The 22089-nt window shown below is 46.5% G+C and overlaps 1 protein-coding gene across 1 annotated transcript in view; it reads right to left on the bottom strand.

Annotated features, from left to right (window-relative positions):
• DHRS7C (dehydrogenase/reductase 7C) overlaps nucleotides 1-16534 on the bottom strand; it is a 43676-nt gene extending 27142 nt beyond the window's left edge. Inside the window, exons 1-4 of the mRNA XM_044981831.1 lie at nucleotides 16440-16534; nucleotides 15775-15934; nucleotides 10546-10658; nucleotides 1312-1522 (exon numbers count right to left, since the gene is read on the bottom strand). Coding sequence (XP_044837766.1) covers nucleotides 1312-1522; nucleotides 10546-10658; nucleotides 15775-15934; nucleotides 16440-16448 — 493 coding nt within the window. The 5' untranslated portion in view covers nucleotides 16449-16534. The remainder of the gene's footprint in view (nucleotides 1-1311; nucleotides 1523-10545; nucleotides 10659-15774; nucleotides 15935-16439) is intronic.
• Between the last annotated feature and the right edge of the window lie 5555 nt (nucleotides 16535-22089).

The following is a 22089-nucleotide window of genomic DNA, read 5'->3' as shown; positions in this document are numbered from 1 at the left end:
AGATCCATATCTCTCCTGTTTAAGCTGTTCCACTTTGTATAAAATAATTCAATATTCATGGGTCAGACAGAGAGCAAGGCAGTGAGAGGTTGACTCTATAGCTCCCTTGGGAGGGTCATGTTCAAGTCCCCACTCCAATGGCTCTCTGCCATGGCTGGGTTGCCCGAGGGTCTGCCTCTGGCACTGATTCCTGTGGCGTAGCTGGAATCTTCTTGTCCATCTGTCTATTTAGTGTAATTTTGAGACCCAGTACTTTCCTCCCATCTCTTTTTCATGAAGAGATCTGGCAATTGAGAGATCCTTCTGCAGCCTCTGCCAGAGCCTGACTCCAGCTCTCAGCCTTCCCAGGGGCGTATACAACAGCTTAGTGTTTTGGGGAACACACTTTCAAGTATACATTGTCTGATGGCTGGAGCTGAGACTCTTTTTTCCTTAAGAGTGAAAAATGTTAAAAAGTTACAAATGAACGTGAGCAAGTGACTAGCAGTTCTAGAGGTGTCCTCCCTGCAACAGAGCTGACAGCAGTCTCGAGATGCTTTGCCTGGGATGATGAGAAAGAGGAACAGAGTAGAACCAAGAGCATCTGAATGATACTTTGATTGCTCTTGGGATAGCAGACAAAGAACGAGGGTGGGAAGGAGGAGAAAGGTGGGAGAAACAGAAATCAGCAAAATATCTGGCACTTTGAGGTACCGTTACAAAATCCCTCTGCTCTAAGGGCTAGATCCTGTATGGTGCTCTCACCTCAGTCCACTAAAACTCTTAAACATGTGCTTAACTTTAACCATATGGGTAGCCCCAATAAAGTCAATGGGACAACTCACATGCTAAAAGTTAAGGATGTGCATAAGTGCTTTGCTGCATCAGGACCAGAGTGTTCAGCACCTTGCATGATCGAGCCCTAAGTGCACCCCAAATTTGTACACGATTATGTGCTGGATGCGCTCTTGTCATGGCTAAGTTTTAGCCTGGCTGCATGCACTCCTTACTGATTTGTGACAGTCGATGTCTTCACAGCAGAGCAGAAGCACATGCCTACAGGGGTCACTGCAAACATACAACTGGGTGTTTTGAAAATGGGGCCATGATATCACCTATTGTTGATAAACACTCTTCTATTCAAACTCAGGGGGCCTGATTCTGTTCTCACTTGCTCCAATTTCACACCACTGATTTTCAGTAGAGATTCTTCTGATTTACGCTGATGGAGTTGAAAGCAAAATTTGACCCAAGCTATGCCACAACATGACACAATGACTTGGCATCCAATCTTTAAATAGCACTTTCAAAAGAAGAAAAAAATCAGAATACCTTTTGTTAGTGTTATAGGTCCAAAATAGTTGGCATCCATAATCTTTTTATCGAGTTCCAATGAGATACTCTGCACTGGTCCTTTCACCTTCATACTAGCATTGTTGATCAGTATATCCACACATCCATAGCAATCCAGTATTTCTTTAGCTACATCTTGAATGCAGTTTATGTCTGAGAGATCCAGAAGTACGAGCTTTGGTGTAAATGTCTTTTTTTTTTTCAAAAAAAAGGAAATAGTATTTTGTTATTTCAGACATTCAATGTTATATGAAAGGAGACTGTCTGCTCTCTGTTTTAAAGTGTATTTACTGTCAGATGCAAAGAAAGTGCTCTCACCATCAGTTTGAGAATATTGTTTTTCCTTTTTACCCACACTCAGAGGAATCTGACTCAGTGTTGCCATCTCACATGATTTTATCATGATTCTTGCAATATTTGATGTAGTTCTTAAAAGTCCAGTTCCTCCAGCCCAGAAATTATGGGAGAATCTCAGCTTTCATTTTTAAAACTAGTCACTTTCTAGCCTTTGTGCTTATGAAGAAAAGCTGGGAAACTGACCCAAGTGCACTATAAAGGCTCAGAAGCCAGAACACTGTGACACTCTAAGGACCTTTCCAAGACCCGAGGAAAAGCTCGGTATGGCTTGAAAGCGTGTCTCTCTCACCAACAGAAGTTGGTCCAATCAAGGATATTACCTCACCCACCTTCTCTCTAAAAAGAACCCAAGTCATTCTTCTTTAAAATCTCGTGGTTTTTAAATTATCCCATGGTAGCTGATGGCCCAATTCACTACCTTTGAAAATTTGGCTTTTGCTGAAAGAAACCCCTCTGTTAGGCAACTTGGGAGCTCCACAACTGGGGTAAATCCCACCTCCCTTCTTTTCACTAGTGGCTAGTGTTGTGCCCAAAATACATGCTGGGGTGCATGTAGCAAACTAACCTCCCTTCCCCACACATGCATCTCCTGTTATCCCCTGCATGTTGATGATATTTTCAGGGGTCGTTACATGGAGACATTTTGTGAGAAGAAGTGGTTGGAGAAGTGTGATTGGAAAGGGTCTTCCCCTAACCCTCCCCTCTCAAAATGAAAACAGGGACAGGAAAGGACAGGGTGGCAGAAAAATGTGTGACCTACTGGAACGTATGACCTCTATAGTCTGTCCCCTAGGCCCAGGGAGCAGTAGGTGGGAACAGAGAAGGAGGAGGTGCATCATCACATTCTTTTGACAATTATCTTGCCTTTCCAAAACTTTAGACTGGCTGGAAAGGGAACATGGCATTTAACAGTGAAATTCACACCTGTCCAGAAGGGCAGCACAAGGACGCTGTATTTAAACCTCACATACTCCCTAAAATTAGCATTTCATGGGATTCCTCTGAAAGTGTTGGCTTTGCGCTGGTTCCCTGTTCAGCAATGAATTCCACTCACTGGTTCTTTTTCTTGAGTACTTAATGTGCTTCCAGAAAATGGACTGCATATTTGATTAATAAAACATTAAAGGAGGGTAATATAATTGATGCCTATCAACATGTGTTCATGGAAAATAGACCCTGTCAAACTAACTTGCTAACATTTTTTAAATGAGGTTACAAATTTGGTTGCTAGAAGTAATAGTGTTTATGTAATATACCCTGACCTCTGTGAGTCATTTGACTTGGTATCACACTACATCTTTGTCATAGGTCTCACCTCCACTTAGAGCTGTTGGGTTCACAAGATGGGGACCTGCATGGACTCCCCTAAACTAAAATCCTAGTTTAGATCTGGTAAAAGCTGCCACCACCCAATAATGTACGTGTATTGGGACACAGTCCTTCCCCAAAATCCTTGGGGATCCCAAGAGCCCCAAATCCATGGAGTTCTTACACCCAGGAGAAATAAACCATTCCCCCCTGCTTCCTCCCCCCTCCCTTTTGCTAGGAGAGATACCGGGATCCAACTACAGAGGGACGCCTTCCTCCTCCCCTTTCCCTGAGAATTCACCCAAGGAAAGATCAACCAAGTCCTTAACAGAAAAGATTTATTAAAGAATAAAAAGAAAGTAACTGTCTCTGTAATACCAAGATGGAACAATACACAGGGACTAAACTTATTAATCTCTGGAGAGAATCCCCCCTCCTTTCTTTCTCAGCAAAAGCAATAACAGTACAGAATTAAAGAAATTCTATAGCAAAACACAGAATTGCAAATACAGGAGACAGTCCCCCATTGCATAAGTGTGACCTTCATTTTTTGTTCCTAGATATTTAACAGTACAACTGGCAATGTTAAAATGCATATTGTTTGCTTGTGCTCAGCTTACCGAATCAGTTATTAATCTCTGAAGAGAATCCCCCCTCCTTTCTTTCTCAGCAAAAGCAATAAGAGTACAAAATTAAAGAAATTCTATAGCAAAACACAAAATTGCAAATACAGAAATAAAAGTATAAGAATACTAGTTCCTTGCTAATACTCACTAGCTTGAATAAAAGAATTTATTGCAGAAACCTGGGAGAACTTAATTAAGATGTCTGTACTCCCTTAACTCCCAAGAGAAACTCTCTAACACAAAAAAACAGAAAAAAAACCCTACCCTCCACAGAGATTTGAAAATCTTTTGTCCCTGATTGGTCCTCTGGTCAGGTGTTCACAGGTACTGCTTGTCAACCCTTTACAGGTAGAAAAAAACCTTAACCCTTAACTAACTGTTTATGACAATCTTGATTACAAAATTAGAATGATACATTATTAACATGGCACACATTAAATGGATTAAAAATTGGCCAACTGACAGTTCTCAAAATGTAACTGTAAATGGGGAATCCTCACTGAATGGGTGTTTCTAGTGGGGCCCCACAGGGATTAGTTCTTGGCCCCACACTATTTAAGATTTTATCAGTGACTTGGAAGAAAACATAAAATCATCATTTTTAAAGTTTTCAGATGACGCAAAGATTGGGGGAATAGTAAATAATGGAGAGGACAGGCCACTGATTCGGTAAGCTGAGCACAAGCAAACAATATGCATTTTAACATTGCCAGTTGTACTGTTAAATATCTAGGAACAAAAAATGAAGGTCACACTTATGCAATGGGGGACTGTCTCCTGGGAAGCAGTGACTCTGAAAAAGATTTGGGAGTCATGGGGGTAATGAACTGAACATGAGCTCCAGGTGACACTATGGCCGAAAACCTAATGTGATCCTTGGATGCATAAACAGGGAAATCTTGAGTGGGTGTAGGAAGGTTATATTTCTCTGTATTTGGAACTGGTGCAACTACTTCTGGAATACTGTGTCCAGTTCTGGTGCCCACAATCCAACAGTGGGCAATGCCAGGTGCCCCAGAGGGAATGAACAGAACAGGTAATCATCAAGTGATCCATCCCCTGCCGCCCATTCCCAGCTTCTTTTACTTTGTTGTTTCGGCATGGTGGAACTTTTGGGGGGTATACATTTAATTTGAGCCTCTATTATGGTGTTTTTTAAAAGTTTTCATGCAGATTGCAGGCATTTCACTTTTGTGACTATAACTTTTAATTTGCATTTCACTAGCTTCCTCCTTTTTGCGTGGTTCCCCTTTCTGAAGTTAAATGCTACTTGGGTGGGCTTCTTTGGTATTCCTCCCCCACGAGCAGGGGCGGCTCTAGCCATTTTGCCGCCTCAAGCATGGCGGCATGCCGGGGGGGCGTTCTGCTGGTCGCCGGTCCCGCGGCTCCGGTGGACCTCCCGCAGGCGTGCCTGCGGATGCTCCACCAGAGCCGCGGGACCAGCGGACGCTCCACAGGGACGCCTGTGGGAGGTCCACCGGAGCCGCCTGCCACCCTCCAGGTGACCGGCAGAGTGCCCCCCGCGGCATGCCGCCCCAAGCACATACTTGGCGTGCTGGGGCCTGGAGCCGCCCCTGCCCACAAGAGATGTTAAATTTAATTACACTATGCTTGCAAATACTGAAAAGTTCAGCTATATTCATCTCTTGGACCAGAGCCCAGGGGTGCTGGGACAATTTTTATAGTGGGGGTGCTGAGAGCTATTGAACCAAACTGCAAACTCTTTATATAGTGGAAACTACTTAAAGCCAGGAGCTGCGGCAGCACCCCTAGTTCCAGCACCTGTGGCAGAGCCTGTGCTTCACTTATGACTAAATCAAGAATTGTCTCTCCCCCTGCCTCACTGATCCTAATTATTTATCCATAGGGCAACAGCTTTCCCAAAGAGACTAGGTAACTCCAGATCAGACTATCCCTCAGCCCAATGGCTAGAGCACTCCCTAAGAGGTAGGAGATCCCTTTTCAAATCTATTCTCTCCCTCAGGCAGAAGGGGGAATTGAACTCAGAGTCTTCTACATTCCAGGTGAGTCCCTGACCACTAGACTAAAAATCATGAGGCAGATCCTTCTTCCCCTGCCCAGCTGTTGTGTGTGAACTCACCCGAGGGACTTATGTGGCCAAATGCCTGTCTTGTAAATCAGTCCAGGGCTTTTTCAGGCGAGAAGTATCTGGATGCCCCCAGGGAAGCAGCAGGGTGCATGCGCAGAGACAGCAGCACACACTCCGAGGGAGGTTTTATTGCAAAACTTAGGTGCCAAGCAAGTTTAGGCACTTGCAGGGTTCATCAGGAGTTCTGCACATTGCAGTGGTCTCAAAACTGGAACTTTAGGCACCTAACTCCTTTTGTGCATTCAGACCTAAATTCATTGGCCAACCTGTTACCTGAGACTTGTTCGTCCAGCTCCATCAGTCACGTTTGGAAGAGTTGCTGCAATGCAGATAATTGTCTCAAAAGTATGTTTTTTCCTTGATAAAACCAGCATAAACCAACATCACCGTGTTGTTTTATTGTTATCTATACAGCACCAAAGGTGCACAAAGCAATAATTTAAAAAAGGGTAGATGCAGCAATTCCTTATTCACATCAATGCAGGATTTGCCCCTCAAAAGACACAGTCCAGTACCCAGAGGAGCTTACAGTGTAGGAGTGCTGTCCTGCAACCCTTACTCCTGCAAGTAGCTCCCTCTTATTCAAGGGATTACTTGTGAGACAACTCAGGTGAGTAAGGGCTGAAGGACTGACGCTAAATTTGATAAACTGTGACATGAAATAGCCATAGGCGGCAGGTTTGTATAATTTTTGGTGGGGCCCAAAATGGTGGTGCCCCCCCGCTCCCACCCTGTAAGCCGATATAAAATGAAGCTACAACGCGTCAGTGCCACAAGATTACAAGGGTCAATTAAAAGTGGAAAGTCAGAAGCAGCACTGGCCTACTTCAATATATGGTATTATATTTTGTTGCACCTGTTGTGATGAAGTGGGAATGTTCTTAATATTTTCTCTGAATACTGTGTGGGTGCCTCAGTTTCCTCTGCAAGATGCCAACTGAAGGTGTTGGGGACAAAGAGATCAGGTGGCCTCCCTGTCCGGAAGAGACACAGAGGCCAGAGCGAGTGTCAGTTTGGAGCTGGCTGGGGAAATGGGGAGAGACCCAGAACTTGGTTCTGGGCTCCCCACCCCCCAAGATGGACCTGACAGAGGGGTTCTGTTTTCTGTACCAACAAGCTCTGTTTAAACTGTGTTCCCGTCATCTAATAAACCTTCTGTTTTACTGTCTGGCTGAGAGTCACATCTGACTGCGGAGTTGGGGTGCAGGGACCTCTGGTTGCCCCAGGACCAGCCTGGGCAGACTCGCTGTGGAAAGTGCATGATGTGGAAGGGCAATGCTGAATGCTCCGAGGTCAGACCCAGGAAGGTGTAAGCTTCTTGCCCTGGAGACAGTATGCTCCAAGAGAGGAGGCTCCCCCAGAGTCCTGACTGGCTTTGTATGTAGTTGTTCCAAAGCATAACAGCATCCCCTTCCATACCGTGCACTTCCCAGAAGTCGGCACAGGCACTGACACTTCCTCCTCCAGCCTTTGTCTCTTTTCCAGGCATTAGGAGGCCACCCGATCTCTCTGTTCTCCAACACCTTCAGTTGGCACCTTGCAGGGGAAACTGATTTGGGAGAAATGAAGTAAAAGCTGCCCAAACCGAGCTTGAGCACTCCTGAATTTTGAAGTGTTCAAATCTGGAAGGCAGGTGCTGGGGGTGGGAGAGGGCTGTGGGCTCCATGGGGGAGCATGGCAGCAACTGTCTGGAGCTGCACGGAGCCAGACACGCTGGTCTGAGTGGCACAGTAAGCGGTTTGGGGGTTGGAGAAGAGGTAGGCGGTTCCGGGGGGCAGTCAAGGGACAAGGAGCAGGGGGAGTTGGATGGGGCAGAGGTTTGGAGGGGCAGTCAGGGGACAGGCAGCAATTGGATAGGCATGGGAGTCCAGGACGTTTATCAGGGGACAGGTAGGAGGGTCCTAGGGGAAGTTGGGTGGGGTCTCAGGAGGGGGCAGTTGGGGACAAGAAGGGAGGCTTAGATAGGGGCTGAGGTCCCAAGGGGCAGTTAGGGGCAGGGTTCTCGGGAGGGGGTAATCGGGGGACAAGGACCAGTGGTGGGGATCCTGGGGGGCAGTTGGGGCAGGGGTTTGGGGAGGGGGCAATCAGCAGCCAGGGGCTGGGATTCAAAGGGCTCTGGGCTGCTGGCAGCCGCGGGGAGACCAGAGCCCTTTAAATCCCAGCCGAGGCCGGAGTCAGAGGGCTCTGGGCTGCCGGCAGCCGCGGGGAGCCCAGAGCCCTCTGATTCCCGTCTGCGGCTGGGATTTAAAGGGCTCTGGGCTCCCCGCCGCAGCGGGCAGCCCAGAGCCCTCTGACACCCGGCCGCGGCTGGGATTTAAAGGGCTCTGGGCTCCCCGCCGCAGCGGGCAGCCCAGAGCCCTCTGACTCCCGGCCGCGGCTGGGATTTAAAGGGCTCTGGGCTCCCCGCCGCAGCGGGCAGCCCAGAGCCGTCTGACTCCCGGCCGCAGCTGGGATTTAAGTGCTCTGGGTTCCCCGCCGCAGCGGACATCCCAGAGCCCTCTGATTCCCGGCCGCGGCTGGGATTTAAAGGGCTCTGGGCTCCCCGCCCCTGCGGGCAGCCCAGAGCCCTCTGACTCCCGGCCGCGGCTGGGATTTAAAAGGCTCTGGGATCCCCGCCGCAGCGGGCAGCCCAGAGCCCTCTGATTCCCGGCCGCTGCTGGGATTTAAAAGGCTCTGGGCTCCGCGCGGTTGCAGGCAGCCCAGAGCCCTCTGACTCCCGGCCACGGCTGGGATTTAAAAGGCTCTGGGATCCCCGCCGCAGCGGGCAGCCCAGAGCCCTCTGACTCCCGGCCGCGGCTGGGATTTAAGTGCTCTGGGCTCCCCACCGCAGCGGACAGCCCAGAGCCCTCTGATTCCCAGCCGCGGCTGGGATTTAAAGGGCACTGGGCTCCCCGCCCCTGCGGGCAGCCCAGAGCCCTCTGACTCCCGGCCGCGGCTGGGATTTAAAAGGCTCTGGGCTGGCGGCGGCTGCCGGCAGCCCAGAGCAGGGGAGAAACCTAGCTCCAAATATTGCTGGAGCAGAGCCCCTGTCTGTGAATATTCCTGGGGCTAAAGCCCCAGGAGCCCATATAAGTTGGCACCCATGGAAATAGCCATACAGCACAAGGCAGGATGAGAATGAAAGCTGGAATTGTCCACTGGAGGGCCATGATCTTATAGGTTTGAGATCACAGTCCCTACCATAGGTTTCATCAGGGCCATCCTTGGACATACGCTGCATATGCAGCTGCATAGGGCACCCAAAAATTTGGGGCACCCCTGGGTCTTGGTGTACCCCTTCCACCTCTTCCTATCCCTGTTCTGACCCTTCCTGCAGGCACCCACCACAGCTGGCTGCTGCAGCCTGGTGAGTCTTCCCCTGGAGGGGAGCTAATACTTAAAAGTGAAAAAGCCTCCAGCCTGCCAGCCCTATTAGCACAACACTGAAACTGTTAAAGAGCCATTCAAGTGGTAATGAAGCCATTTAACAGGCATTTGCCAACCTATATACTGTCAGTTTCTGAATTTACTCACCAAAACAGTTGTGCATGACAGTAATATTTACTCAGAACATGTCAGACAACAGGACCTTAGTTTAAAATGTGCTTTACAAATATTTCATTAGTGAGTTGATGAAGATTATAAAATCACATCTCTAAAAAATCCTTGCATAGATTTTTAGATGCACAATCTGAGTATTCATCTTTAGCTTTAAATGCTGGGTCGTTTTTTTAAATAAAACCTTCAAAAGTTATCTAACATACACATGCGAACCTGGGCTGCTGTCAGGCATAGGGGCACCCGTTTAATAATACTGCATGTGGCCCCATCAATCCTAAGGACGGCCCTGGGTTTCATTCCTCATGACAGAACACGGAGCAGTGGGGGAGGTTTAGGTTGGATATTAGGAAAAACTTTTTCACTAGGAGGGTGGTGAAGCACTGGAATGGGTTACCTAGGAGGTGGTGGAATCTCCTTCCTTAGAGGTTTTTATGGTCAGGCTTGACAAAGCCCTGGCTAGGATGATTTAGTTGGGAATTGGTCCTGCTTTGAGCAGGGGGTTAGACTAGATGACCTCCTGAGGTCCCTTCCAACCCTGATAGTCTATGATTCTCCCTGGTGGCACAAAGCTGATGTATAGTGCTTAGGCGCCCACAGCACAAAGGGTGTGCCTGGGTGCCAGCGTGACTCGTCTTTCCCCTTCCCAGCCACTCGGTACTGGGGGCAGGTGACCCTGGGAGTAAAGGGATGTGGCCAGGCTGTCCTTACAACTTGGCATATCCCAAACTTTATGACCCTGTGAGCAGCAGAGAAGTTAGAGCTGCTGTGGCTAAGCTATGTCTTGGCCAGTGCCAGGGTCAGGAAACCTCTGAGTTAGCATAACGCTCAGCATGAGCAGAAAACCTGGGCTAGTCCGTGTAATTGATATGCATATTGATTTTTGTTAAATTGGGGCAGAATTGGGAGTTGACGCACTGGGGCCAAGCATTTCAAAACCAGATGCCTAAAACTAGGGCCCATGTGCTATTTTTAGGGACCTAAATAAAAGTAGTCTGAGTGCCCACAGCTCCCTTTGGTCTCAGCAGAGCTTGTGGACTTTTGGCACTTCTGGAAATCAGCCTGTATATATTTGAGTATCTAAATATGACTTTAGCAGCCTACATGTGGGCACTAGGATTGAAAATGGACTTTATACAAGCTATAAACATTCTAACAACCACTATCCTAGATTAATTTGTATGTAAAAACTGTGCCAAGCACCAGATCATTAATATTTTCCCTCCAGATCTGTACACTTTGACAAGGCACAAAGCAAGGAGAGGACATACTTACCACACTGGGGTCTGCCACACTGATTAAAGCATTATACAAGGCTTCTAACTTCTCCCATGTCTTTCCACACAACACTAACCTTGCTCCTCCAGAGTGAAAAACTCGAGAGCATTCTGGAAAATAAATATATTAATAAGGTATAAGGAACAGTAACAAGTCAGTTGAAGTAATTTCACTTTGAAATGATTGTTCTGCTGTTGATGAAATTGAATGTTTTTTCCAAACTTCATTAATTTTGGAAAAAGTAAACAATAAAAAATAACGAAGAAACATAAAACCCCTGCATGGTACCGGAAATGTATACATGAACAGTAAGTACAAAACAGATTAACATCTTTTTCAATATTAAAAGCACATAGAATGGTGCACTCTAGCCCCATGATCTAATCAATCTCTAAATAGCCAAGGAGCTTGCAGGTCACGGCTCTGAGGCTACATTTACACTGCAATGAGGATATTTGCTAGCTCAATGTGACACAGAGGCCCATTGGTGGTTCTCTACTGTGTCAGCAACTCTTGTCAGGCCTGACTGATGACTGTACCTGACACACTGTTGTCAGAATATGTATGTAAAAGGTGTCATGTAAGGTATCATATGCAAACTGGTAACACTAGTCTCAAAACTCATTGTGTGGTGCATGTACAGGGTGTGTACAAAGAGTTATGGCTAGGTATTGGAATTATGTTCTTAAGAAGTGTTTGGCAAGCAATGTCTAAGATGAGTTTGCTTTAGACAAAGGAATGTGGACCTTGTCTGACCTGCCTGCCCATCAGGCAGAGACAATGAAAATACACTTACAAACAAGATAAACAAAGCTATCAAGCTAACACGCAGGGGAGAACACAGCATGACATCTATATTCCAGCAGAAGAGAGAAACTTTGTTGGGGCTTTTCAAAGAATAGATTTCAAAGAGATATTGAACTACTAAAGAGAGGGAGAAAGAACCCCTGGGTTATCATTCACGTAAAGAGTCAAAACCCAAGCATTTTGAGTTCCATATGTTGGGTCCTGGCTAAAGCTATATAAGCCAACCATGCTGGAAGAAAGACTGTGGTGAGAAAAACATCTTTGAAGAAAAGACTCTAGTTTGTTGGGGTGTTTTTCTTAGAAGCACATTTTTACTTTCATTTGTTCGTAACCATTACTTGTTCCTTATATTTGGTATCATGTAACCCTATGTCCTTTTGTGAATAAACTAAGTTAATAAGCTCCTGTGAACTGTCTCGTTGAAGGCACAACACATTTGATAAGGTTTGTGGATGCTAAAGTAAGAAGAGCTGAACACTGCAGAGAGAGGCATCAATGAGGAACTTGGGAGTTGAGGTACACTAACTATTACATGCTAGGCAAGGTTATGACTGGCAGAGCCCTGAAGAGTTTGCTGGCAAGGCAGACAGGCTAGAGAGCCAGGAAGCTGACAATACACAGAGCTTAGCAGCAGCAAAGATCTCACTTGCTGAAGCAGGGAGAGTAACACAGTTGTGGGAACCTTGACAGATCATCACACTGACTAAAAATTGCAGTGAGACCCCAGTGCCACAGGCTTCAGTTTGGGCTACACAAGCCCACCAGCACCGCTGACACCAGTATAGGCCCAACCATTAGGACTGACCATCCCCACCATGGTTTCTGACATTTCCAGAAGTTCAGGTTGCTTGCTAGTGCACTGGAAAAAGACTACAGTTGTGCCTGTCCTTTGCTCTACCTGCATCTGGAGTGTTAATACCTGCTGTGAATTATAATGAAATGAAATCTGATGATTGAGCAGAGATCTGGTGATAAATAACACATAAACTTTCTTTTGGGTGACAATCCAAATCAACCATCTGGCCACTTCCTGAAACTGAGTACCTAATTAGTAAGGTAGTGTAAATGCTTTAAAGATTGTCACAGATTACACTCTGTGGCCTTCTTTTGTAACAGGTTCCAATTTTATTGTAAAGTAGCTTTGAAACTGAACAAGTTAATGTTAACTAAAACTGTGAAACACTGTACATGTGGCTACCATAGTTACTGGTTTCATATTACCTTCCAAGTTCTAGTATACAGATATAAAATGAGACCAAGGCCTTGGCTACACTTACAAATTTGCAGCGCTGCAGCAGGGTGTGAAAACACACCCTCTGCAGCGCTGCAAATTGCGGCGCTACAAAGCGCCAGTGTAGTCAAAGCCCCAGCGCTGTCCGTTATTCCCCACAGGGAGGTGGAGTACGGACAGCGCTGGGAGAGCTTTCTCCCAGCGCTGGCGCTTTGACTACACTTAGCGCTTCAAAGTGCTACCGCGGCAGCGCTTTGAAGTGTAAGTGTAGCCAAGCCCCAAGTGTGCACACTTGTTGAACAGCACTCACTCTATATAGGCTGTCATAAATGCAGGAATTCATCTTAGGTAGTTAGGAGTCAGATGCTGGGGCTAATACAGTTCACTGGGAAATAGATTAAAAGGTTTGACTGCTATAAATACATGGGAAGGAGATGTTGGTGAATTAACAAGTAAGTAATTGGCCAAATTGTCTTATGGTCCAGCTTTCGATTGTTTTTCCTCCGTTGTGTTAGCAACACCAGAGCTGATAAACAACTAAATCCCTATTTGACTCTTAGTCAAGAATCTAAAGAAAGTCACCTTCCCAACACAGTAATTGAATATACGTGTTATTTTCTAGTGTGATTTGAGTCTGAAACACCTAAATGGATATATTGACCAATTTTCTACTTTATGTTGGGCAAATCATCGTCCAATACTATTTTTGTCTTCTTATATCCTTTACTATTAAGCTGTCGTTAAGGATATTTAATATAACTCTATAAAGCTAAATTAAATTCTCACGTCCTTAGGAATTGGAATTAAAATTAAAAGAACCTCAGGAAAAGTGGTACGGGTAATCAGCTAAGCAGTTGCTTAACTAAAGTTTGTTTTATGCCCTGTTTTTCTTGCAACTGGGTGGCAGGGTAGCTGAAAGTTAGGTGCTGCAATGCTGAGCACTGGAACACTTAAATCCCTTTATAGAGCAAGCCCTATCTTCCTGTGCACTTACACACATGTGGCAGCATGATGGCTGGGGACAATATCCATTCATGATGAGCTGCATCCCTGGTGCGGGATTCTTGCAATAGCAGTAAATATGGCATAGATTGTCCCATGTTCCTTTTCAACTGGGATTCCATGGAACAGCTGTTAATAAACAGTATTTTGTTTTTCAGGGCAGATGCTGCTGCAAGGTAGTCCCATGCCAAGTGAAGGATTAGAACCAGTGTACTGTACTTCAAGCTCAGCATAGTGTCTCATTCAGCTTTCTGCCTCAGACTTGGCTCTGTAAAATGGACTTGTCCCTCACCTCATGCACAGTGACAATTTCAAATACTGTATAGCATAGCGCACTGCTGGAATGACCTGGTGTCATTGGCCATGTAAAGATGCAAGCCACATCAGTAATGCAGAAAGACAGATTTGATATTTGAAACAGGATTCTCTAAGGAAGAGCTCACCACACCTAGTCATGAAGAATTGTATTCTTTCTCTCTGGCTTTGCAGGAAAGCCATATTGAATTACAGTTGTGCCTACTAGATTCTGTTTCATAGAGCTGTGTATTTGCAGAGGATGCAGACCTGCTCTCTGTATTACTGCCTTGTGTTAAGAAACCAACTGTATAAATAGCATTAATGTTGGGTCTTCCAGTTTATGTACCATGCAGTGTGAGTAGAGGCTTTGGGATATGGAAACTGCTGAAGGAGCAGGGGTAGCAGTGGAGATGTTGATCTTCCAGCAGACTGGGCACACAGAAGAAGGATGTTTGCAGCTATTTGTCTGGAGGAGTCAGTTGTTCTGAGTATGTGCTTGCTTGGCTGGTTTTGCATGGGATGCTGGCCTAAGTCTCTGAAGGGGGTTCTCTGAATGCTTTTCAATGCACGTTCTTATATTTTGTGTGGCAGGACTGTAGGGTAGTGCAGACACCTGGCTAAGATGCTAGATATCAGAGAGTTCAGGAGGGAGGTAATGTTGCTCCCAACTCCATTCCCTTTCTCATGGCAACTGTATTCCCCGTTTATTTACACATAAAATAGCCTGGTTTTCTTTTCTACCACACAGATAATTCCCTGAAGAAAACTTCTCTGAAAACAAAAATCCATTCCAAACATCTCCCATTTAGTGTAGGAAAAAACTGGAAAGAAAAAACAAAGTGTAAAGGCTGTGGTTCTTTTAAACCAAACCAAACCAAATCACAAAGGCACAATTTTAAATATGAAAACATTCCTTTAGGAGGCATGTTCTGCATGTAATATGAGAATGTCTGAGCAAAGAGCAGCAGCTGTCCTGCCTCCAGAGAGGATGGAAATGGCTCAGCACTTCTACGCTGGAGGGAGTGGTAAGGCCCCAGAAAACACAAACCGGTGAAGTCGTTTTTTTAAAATGAAATGAAATAAAGGTCTAATATAGTACTAATAACCAACAAACCATTAAAAAGGAATATAAATGAATATTTATAGATTTTTCAATTAATAGAGATTAAAATATAAATAAAATAATGTGGAAGGGCAATGCGATACGTCTAGAGCAAGTAACCAAGACAGACATGCATCTCAATGAACCTCTATGCTAGCTTTATGTGACTATATAGCATGAACTGAGATAGCCGTGCCACTTGGTCACTGTGATACTTACTGTCTGCTGCAGCACACACACATGTGCCTGTGCCATTGCAAAGCCACTCAGGCCCAAATCCTGCAAATCTTACTACTGTATTGAAGCCCATGGGACTCCTCATGCTTAAATTTAAGCATGTATATAAATGTTTGCATGATCAAGGCCTGATGGAGCTGGAGTGGTACAGACCTTATGGGTTATATTGCTTATATGAATCATCTATTTATAATGACATGCTGCCACCTGATAGTGACTGTACATGTAATTAGATCTCACAGTGACAGCATGCTAAAAATAACTCCATCTTCATTTTCCTCTCAAACTTCTTATTCAACTGAGATAGATATATACATTAAAATGTAGTCCATTTCAATCAGTAGCAGTTCCTCTAAAGGGGAACAAAGAGTGCACATTCCAAAATTGTAGCACGTGTTTCTATTTATATTTGCTTTCTCTCCATTTTGCAGGTGAACATATCCTATATAAGGTAACAGACATATAAGGTCATCTGACAATGCCCATGCTAGATACAATGATTCTTTCACTCTATGAAACAGTGAAAAAAAACCCAAACCTGACAACTTACCCTTGCCCAGTCCAGAGATGGCATCGGTAATCACTACCACTTTGTTTTGCACAGCTGACTTTGACATTAGCCGACCAACTGCTCGGTAAATATATATAATTCCACTGATTCCAAAAAGGAGCAAAGGAAAAATAAGCACAGCAAGGACACCCATTTTTACCTGAAAGAAAATAGACCAGGTCAGAGTCACAATAGAAATGAACCATTCTTCATATTTTTCAAGATATCTTTTCAAATGAATCCTTGTCTCCATTCATGGAAAAGATAAGCAGAATGTATGGATTATATTAGACAGCAGCAGCCACAGCATGTCACCAGTTTTTAACAGTTTCAAGAGAAAACTTAGCTTGAAAATCAATGGTATAAATTGCCCCTATTTTTATCAGATAGGCTTCATTTTCCTTCTCACTATTACACATTATAGTCACAGCCTTTTGTCATTTTATTCATGACAGCTCTCTTCTAGAAACAGAATTGCACAGTTGCAAGAGTGAATTCAGTTTAACCAAAGGGATGCAAAACTATGTTACATTAATCTCTGATACATTTTCCTATTCATATTGGAACTACATAGATAAAAGCTTATCATTGTTATCACCAGATAAAGAATAAGAGAATATACACATTTCACATATTACAGAAGTACTGAGAAGAGAATAACTTACTATGAACATGAAGCGGTCAAGGAGCAGATTAGTAACTAATTTATTCTAAGATTGTAATCAAATTTGTTCAGCATTTCTGGAAAGCAGGCTATGTACTGAGGCCACTTGTCATGAGAGAGAACAGCTATGTATAGTTCTCAGCTGCATAAGAGATTTTTTAAAAAGTAAATATAGTATCTACAGCACGATCCACATGCCTGACCTATTTAGTTTCACAGGGCTTGAAAGTCTTTTTAGAGCTCTTTGCACTGTCCTAATCCAACTGCAAAAAGAAGTTTCAATGTTTTTGTGTCTTGCCTTTATGATAAAATGAGAATATGTTCCTTGGATCACCTTGTTGTTTGGTTTAGGCCTTCAACTGATATTATGCATGAAAACAATTTCTACAAGCCCAATAACACTAGAAAGGTTCTGGTGTCTTTTTCTTTTTCAAAAGTTGCAGTGGAAATAGTTTGTGTTTGTTCAATCTGAATATTCACTTCTCCATCTACTATCTAATCACCCAGCTAGCTGTTAGGAGAGAGTTCGTTCAGAGCCGGGCCCTTGGCTTCGAAAAAAAGTTCTTAACCAACACAACGTCCGTCTCACCACCAACTGAAGATCGACAGTCAGGGCCGGTGCAACCACTAGGCAAACTAGGCGGCCGCCTAAGACGCCAAGATTGGAGGGCGCCAAAAAGCAGTGCCCAAAATGTTCTGGATGCTCACCCAGCGCCGGCTAAACCTGTAACCCTCTTCCCGCCACTGTGTGAGGGGGCGCTGCGGCTTTGATCAGCTCCAGACGGCCGGGAAGTGATGTCATTCCTTCTCCGGCCACTGGGAACGCTGAGCTGCTCCCTGCTGCTCTGGCTCTGCCACAGGGCCCCCACCTCTGCTCAGCCCCGCCCTGCCCCCACTCCCCTGAGCTCTGCAGCAGGGCCGGGCCTGCACTCACCAGCGGGGGGGAATGCAGAGACCCAGACCCAGCTGCGCCACTGGGGAGCGCTAGGGGGTGGTTCCCCCTGCCCCCCAAGCCAGCCCCGCCCCCTCCCACGGAAGCCTGGCGCTCCCACATAGGCCTGGGGTCCTCTCACTCCCGCCTCCCCCCTGAGGAGGCCTGGGGCACCACACACCCCCATGGGGGGGCTGCATAGGGCCCCAGAATATCTAGGGATGGCCCTGGTATCCACCACTCTGCCCGCAGCCAGCCCCTGCTGCATCCCCTGCCCTGCCTCCAACCAGCCCCACACCCCCTGCCCGAAGCCAGCCCCACACCCCGTGTCCAGCCAACCCCTGCTGCACCCTCCTGCTTGAAGCCAGCCAGCCTGCTCCACACCCCCTGCCCTGCCCGCAGCCTGCCCCACACCCCCTGTCTCCAGCCAACCCCTGCCACACCCCTCTGCCCGAAGCCAGCTAGCCCCGCACTCCCATCTCCAGCCAACCCCTGCCACACACCCCTGCCCAAAGCCAGCCAGTCCCACACCCTGGCAGGTTATTCATTTATTTTCATTAAATATGCAGACTAAATAATGAAATTAATAAATTTTCAAGCCAAATGTGTATTAATTCTAATGAACAATGCCACATTATGCAGTATTCATTTTTCAAAGTTTATAAAGTGGGGGTGGGGGGCGCAAGGTGGAAGTTTCGCCTAGGGCGCAAAATATCCTTGCACCGGCCCTGTCTACAGTGCAATGGTTCTAACATCTCTCCTGTATGGATCTGAGATGTGCACTCTTTATAGATGTCACAAAACAATCCTGAGAAGGGAAAAGCTCAGGGGACACTGATAGGAGAGGGGATAAATTCAGCAGAGGGAACTGAGCACCTGAGTTGGAATGAGCTGTGACATGGATTAGAGAAGAGTTAGGGAAACTCAGAGAACTAAAGCAATGGAAAACAAGTGATGGGAGCCATGGGAAGCGCCACCAGGACCCCACACTCCGAACCCCGTCCCGCACCTCAACTCCCTGCCCCAGCCCAGAGTCCGCTCCCACACCCAAACTCCCTCCTTGAGCCCACCTGCCAACACCCTGCCCCAGCCCAAACCCCCCTCCTGCACCCCAAACCACTCATCCATGACCTGCCCCCAGAGCCCATATCCCCAGCCAGAGCCCTCACCCTCCTCCCACATCCCAGCCCCTGGCCCCAGCATGGTGAAAATGAGTGAGGGTTGGGGAAAGCAAATGACAGAGGGAGGGGGGATGGAGCAAGAGGAGGGTAGGTGAGTGCGGTGGAGCAAGGGTGGGACCTTGGTGAAGGGGCAAGACGGGGGGGGGGTCCCCAAATTTTTTTAAATCAGAATAGGGGTCCTCAGATTGCTAAAATTTGAGAACTGCTGGTTTATACTAAAAATACCTGTGATAAAAATCTTGGGGGAGGTCCGTTGGAGGTGTGTGTGGGGGGCACTGTGGGGGCACCACAGTGGCACCAGCTGCCAGGGGATGTAGATCACGGCTGCTCTGGCAGGCCAGCCAGGGACTGCTGCCCAGGGCCGCAGACCATAGCTGCTCCAGATGGCCAGGGACTGCTTCCTGTGGTCACAGACCATGGCTGCTATGGTCAGCTTACTGGGAATCGCTGCCAGGGGCCATGCACTGCAGCTGTCTGGCTGGCCGACCAAGCACCACTGCCGGGTGCCGCCAGAGCAGTGGGTGGCATGGCTGTACCCAGGGCCATTCCAGCAGTGGCTTGTGTGGCTGTCCCAGGGACCACCTGAGCAGCTGGCCCCAAAGCCAACTGCTTGGGCGGCTCTGGGGTTGGCCACATTCTCTATTTGGCTGGTTTGGTTTGCCTTGGTGTGCAAAGGAAACCCAGCCTTGGGCTGTAACTGCCCAGTAATTTGTCCTGAATTGGTACTCTCAGTTGGGTCCCACCAAAGGCAGCATCGTTACACCTCCACCATGACAATCCCTAACCTGGGGCTTCAGGGAAGGAAAGTAGCTCCAGCAAACCATGGAAGGGGAATCCAGCATCTCCAAGTTGTGAGGGGCTGCAGTCAGCCTTCTAATGCTGGAATCCTATGGCCTGGCCCCAGGATGGGGGTGGCTTTCACCTTCCATTGGGTGCTGGGGAAATCAAGTATTAGGGATCATGGGATAAGAGAGGAGAGTATGGGGAAGTGTGGTGCTGCCTCTTATCACTCACCTCCTCTGCCCCTTTTCCCTGCCCCCTCTGCATTCAGAAAGCTCCATCGAGAGGGTCTGATTTCCAAAGGCTCTTTTGTGGGAGGCTTAAAGGCCTCAGGATCCCATCTCTGCCTCCTCAAAGGGCATCAGCCTCAAAGGGTCTGTCTGTGGTGGGAAAAGTGGCTGGGATTAACTAGCAAATCTCCCCCGACCCTCCCCTACTTTTCTTTGTCTAGACTGACCCCAACCATCTTATATATTCTGATTCCCCCTATTGGCGGAGTGATTGTTCAAGTCAGTGAGTTCCCCCTTTGGGGACAGATTGTCTCATTCCCACATAGTCTCACGTTGCTCCAGATTATGCCCAAAACATTTATTTTTTGTACATTGACTCCCTTAGGCCACGTCTATACTTACCCGCCGGGTCGACGCGGCGAGTTCGACTTCTCGGAGTTCGAACTATCGCGTCTGATCTAGACGCGATAGTTCGAACTCCGGAAGCGCCGCGGTCGACTCCGGTACTCCACCGCGGCAGGAGGAGTTGCCGGAGTCGACCTTGGAGCCGCGGAGTTCGCTTCCGCGGCGTCTGGACGGTAAGTCATTCGAACTAGGGTAGTTCGAATTCAGCTACGTTATTCACGTAGCTGAATTCGCGTACCCTAGTTCGAACCAGGGGCTGTGTGTAGACCAGGGCTTAGAGACCAGAATTAAATAGATTCTAAAAGTGCTGGAGCAGGGATAGGAAAATGTGGTGTTTTGGGTTCTATGTTAGTCAAGGGTAATGGGGAGAGTTGGAAGGATTCCCTCCTCCCTCCTTCACTGTCATTCTCCACCCTGACACAACAGCCTCTGGCTGAGCCTTGGAGAGTTTATCCTCTCCCCATTCTACTGCCCACCTCCCAACATGGCACTTCCAACGGTGTTCTTTGTTCTCCATGCTTAGGAATCACATTTTGATCTCTTTGATCCTGACATTCTCCTGAGGGCTAGAGTGAAAGATTCCCAGACCTGGAGGGGGATTCAAGTGAACCCTTAAACTTTGTTTCAGCTTTCTGAATTTAAATCCCCATTTCCATCTCTTGGTAAAGTAGCTTCGGAGCTTACACCGGCAAAGTCCAGAAGATTTGTAGATGTGCAGATTTTGGCTTTCGTTTGCTTTTGTTTCTTTTTTTCTTTCTTGCATTACGATGATGTTGAAACTTTTGTAAATGACACAATGAAATAATGAGAAGGTGCTGAGTGCAACAGGTTTAGCCAGTTCAGAAGAAAAAGGATGAATTTGTTTTCCTTCTTCTGGGAGTTATGATTCTGTGGGATTTCACTTTATAAAACTGTAAGTGTCTTGTAGGCCACCTTGAAGTGTTGGTTTGTCTCTTTTTCTGAAGGCTGTGTGGTCACATACTTTGATATTAGTTTAATTTGACAGGATCTAGCACAGCTTTATTGAGGACTTTATGATACAAATGACAGAAGAGTCCTTTTTAAATTTTATTTTAACCTTTCTTTACCCTTTGTCATGAAATTTTTGTGTTGTTTGAACAATGAAAATTATCAACATCTCTCAGCCTGAAAACCAAGGGTGAATGCTAGATTCACACTCTGAAAGGCCGAGACTGAATGGGGGATGGAGTTACTGCCTGATCCCTTCTGAGATGTGAGATACAGTCAGGAGGTGGAAAGGGTTGGAGGTGAGGATGTAACCGTACCTCAGTGGGTCACAGCTGAGAATTCCAGATTCTTTACAAACTGCTGAGAAATGGGGCAGATCCATCTCAAACTGTTGGTTATTCCTCCACAAGATATACCAAACCAGTAACAAAAGTAAACTTCTGTCTTAGCACACTGGTCAACAAGAAGTCAGAAAAGCAGTCTCCCTAGGTATCCCAGCCCTTGTTTCACCACCCAGACACTAGATTCTGTGAGTGGTTATTTAAAACCAATTTCATAAAACAAAGGGTTCTTCTAATCCCAAGAGGTCAGCCATATAGCCAGGTCAATCTACAACTCAGATCTTGCCAAATAATCACAATCTTGCCCATCCTTTAGTATCTAACATCTAAAGGTTTATTTAGAAAGAGAAAAGAAAGAGGAGAGAGTTAAGATTGGAAGGTCCTCAGTCCATTGGTTGGAATGCTCCTTTTAGTGTAAGTCCATAGTCCATGTGACGGGTTGGACCCTTGGGATGTCACTTGATGAGCTGAGATACCACGGAGGCCACCTTTTCTGCCAGCCTGGCTCCCCTTTACCTGGTCTTGCTGGGCCAGGCTCACAAGCCTCTTCCAGCCAAGCACACAGGCAGGGCCGGACCCAGCTGCAGAACAATAGAGACACTGAGATAAGCTCTGGGAAGAACTTCGCTTAAGGGACCTGCCACGCCCCCAGGTATTCACCTCCCTTGTAGTACAAACCCAAAATTATATGAAATTTGCCTCCTCTCTCAATATGGAGGAAGGTATGCCAACTTCCTGCCCTCCCCCCACCAGTTAGAAGTTACATAAACTAGGTTATATTATAAACCAGAAATAAGTTTAACTACCAAAAAAA

The sequence above is a fragment of the Mauremys mutica genome, chromosome 12, assembly GCF_020497125.1.
Source record: "Mauremys mutica isolate MM-2020 ecotype Southern chromosome 12, ASM2049712v1, whole genome shotgun sequence".
Taxonomy (NCBI): Eukaryota; Metazoa; Chordata; order Testudines; family Geoemydidae; genus Mauremys; species Mauremys mutica.
The sequence above is the reverse complement of the archived record's forward strand: the minus strand, read 5'-3'. Positions and strand labels throughout refer to the sequence as shown.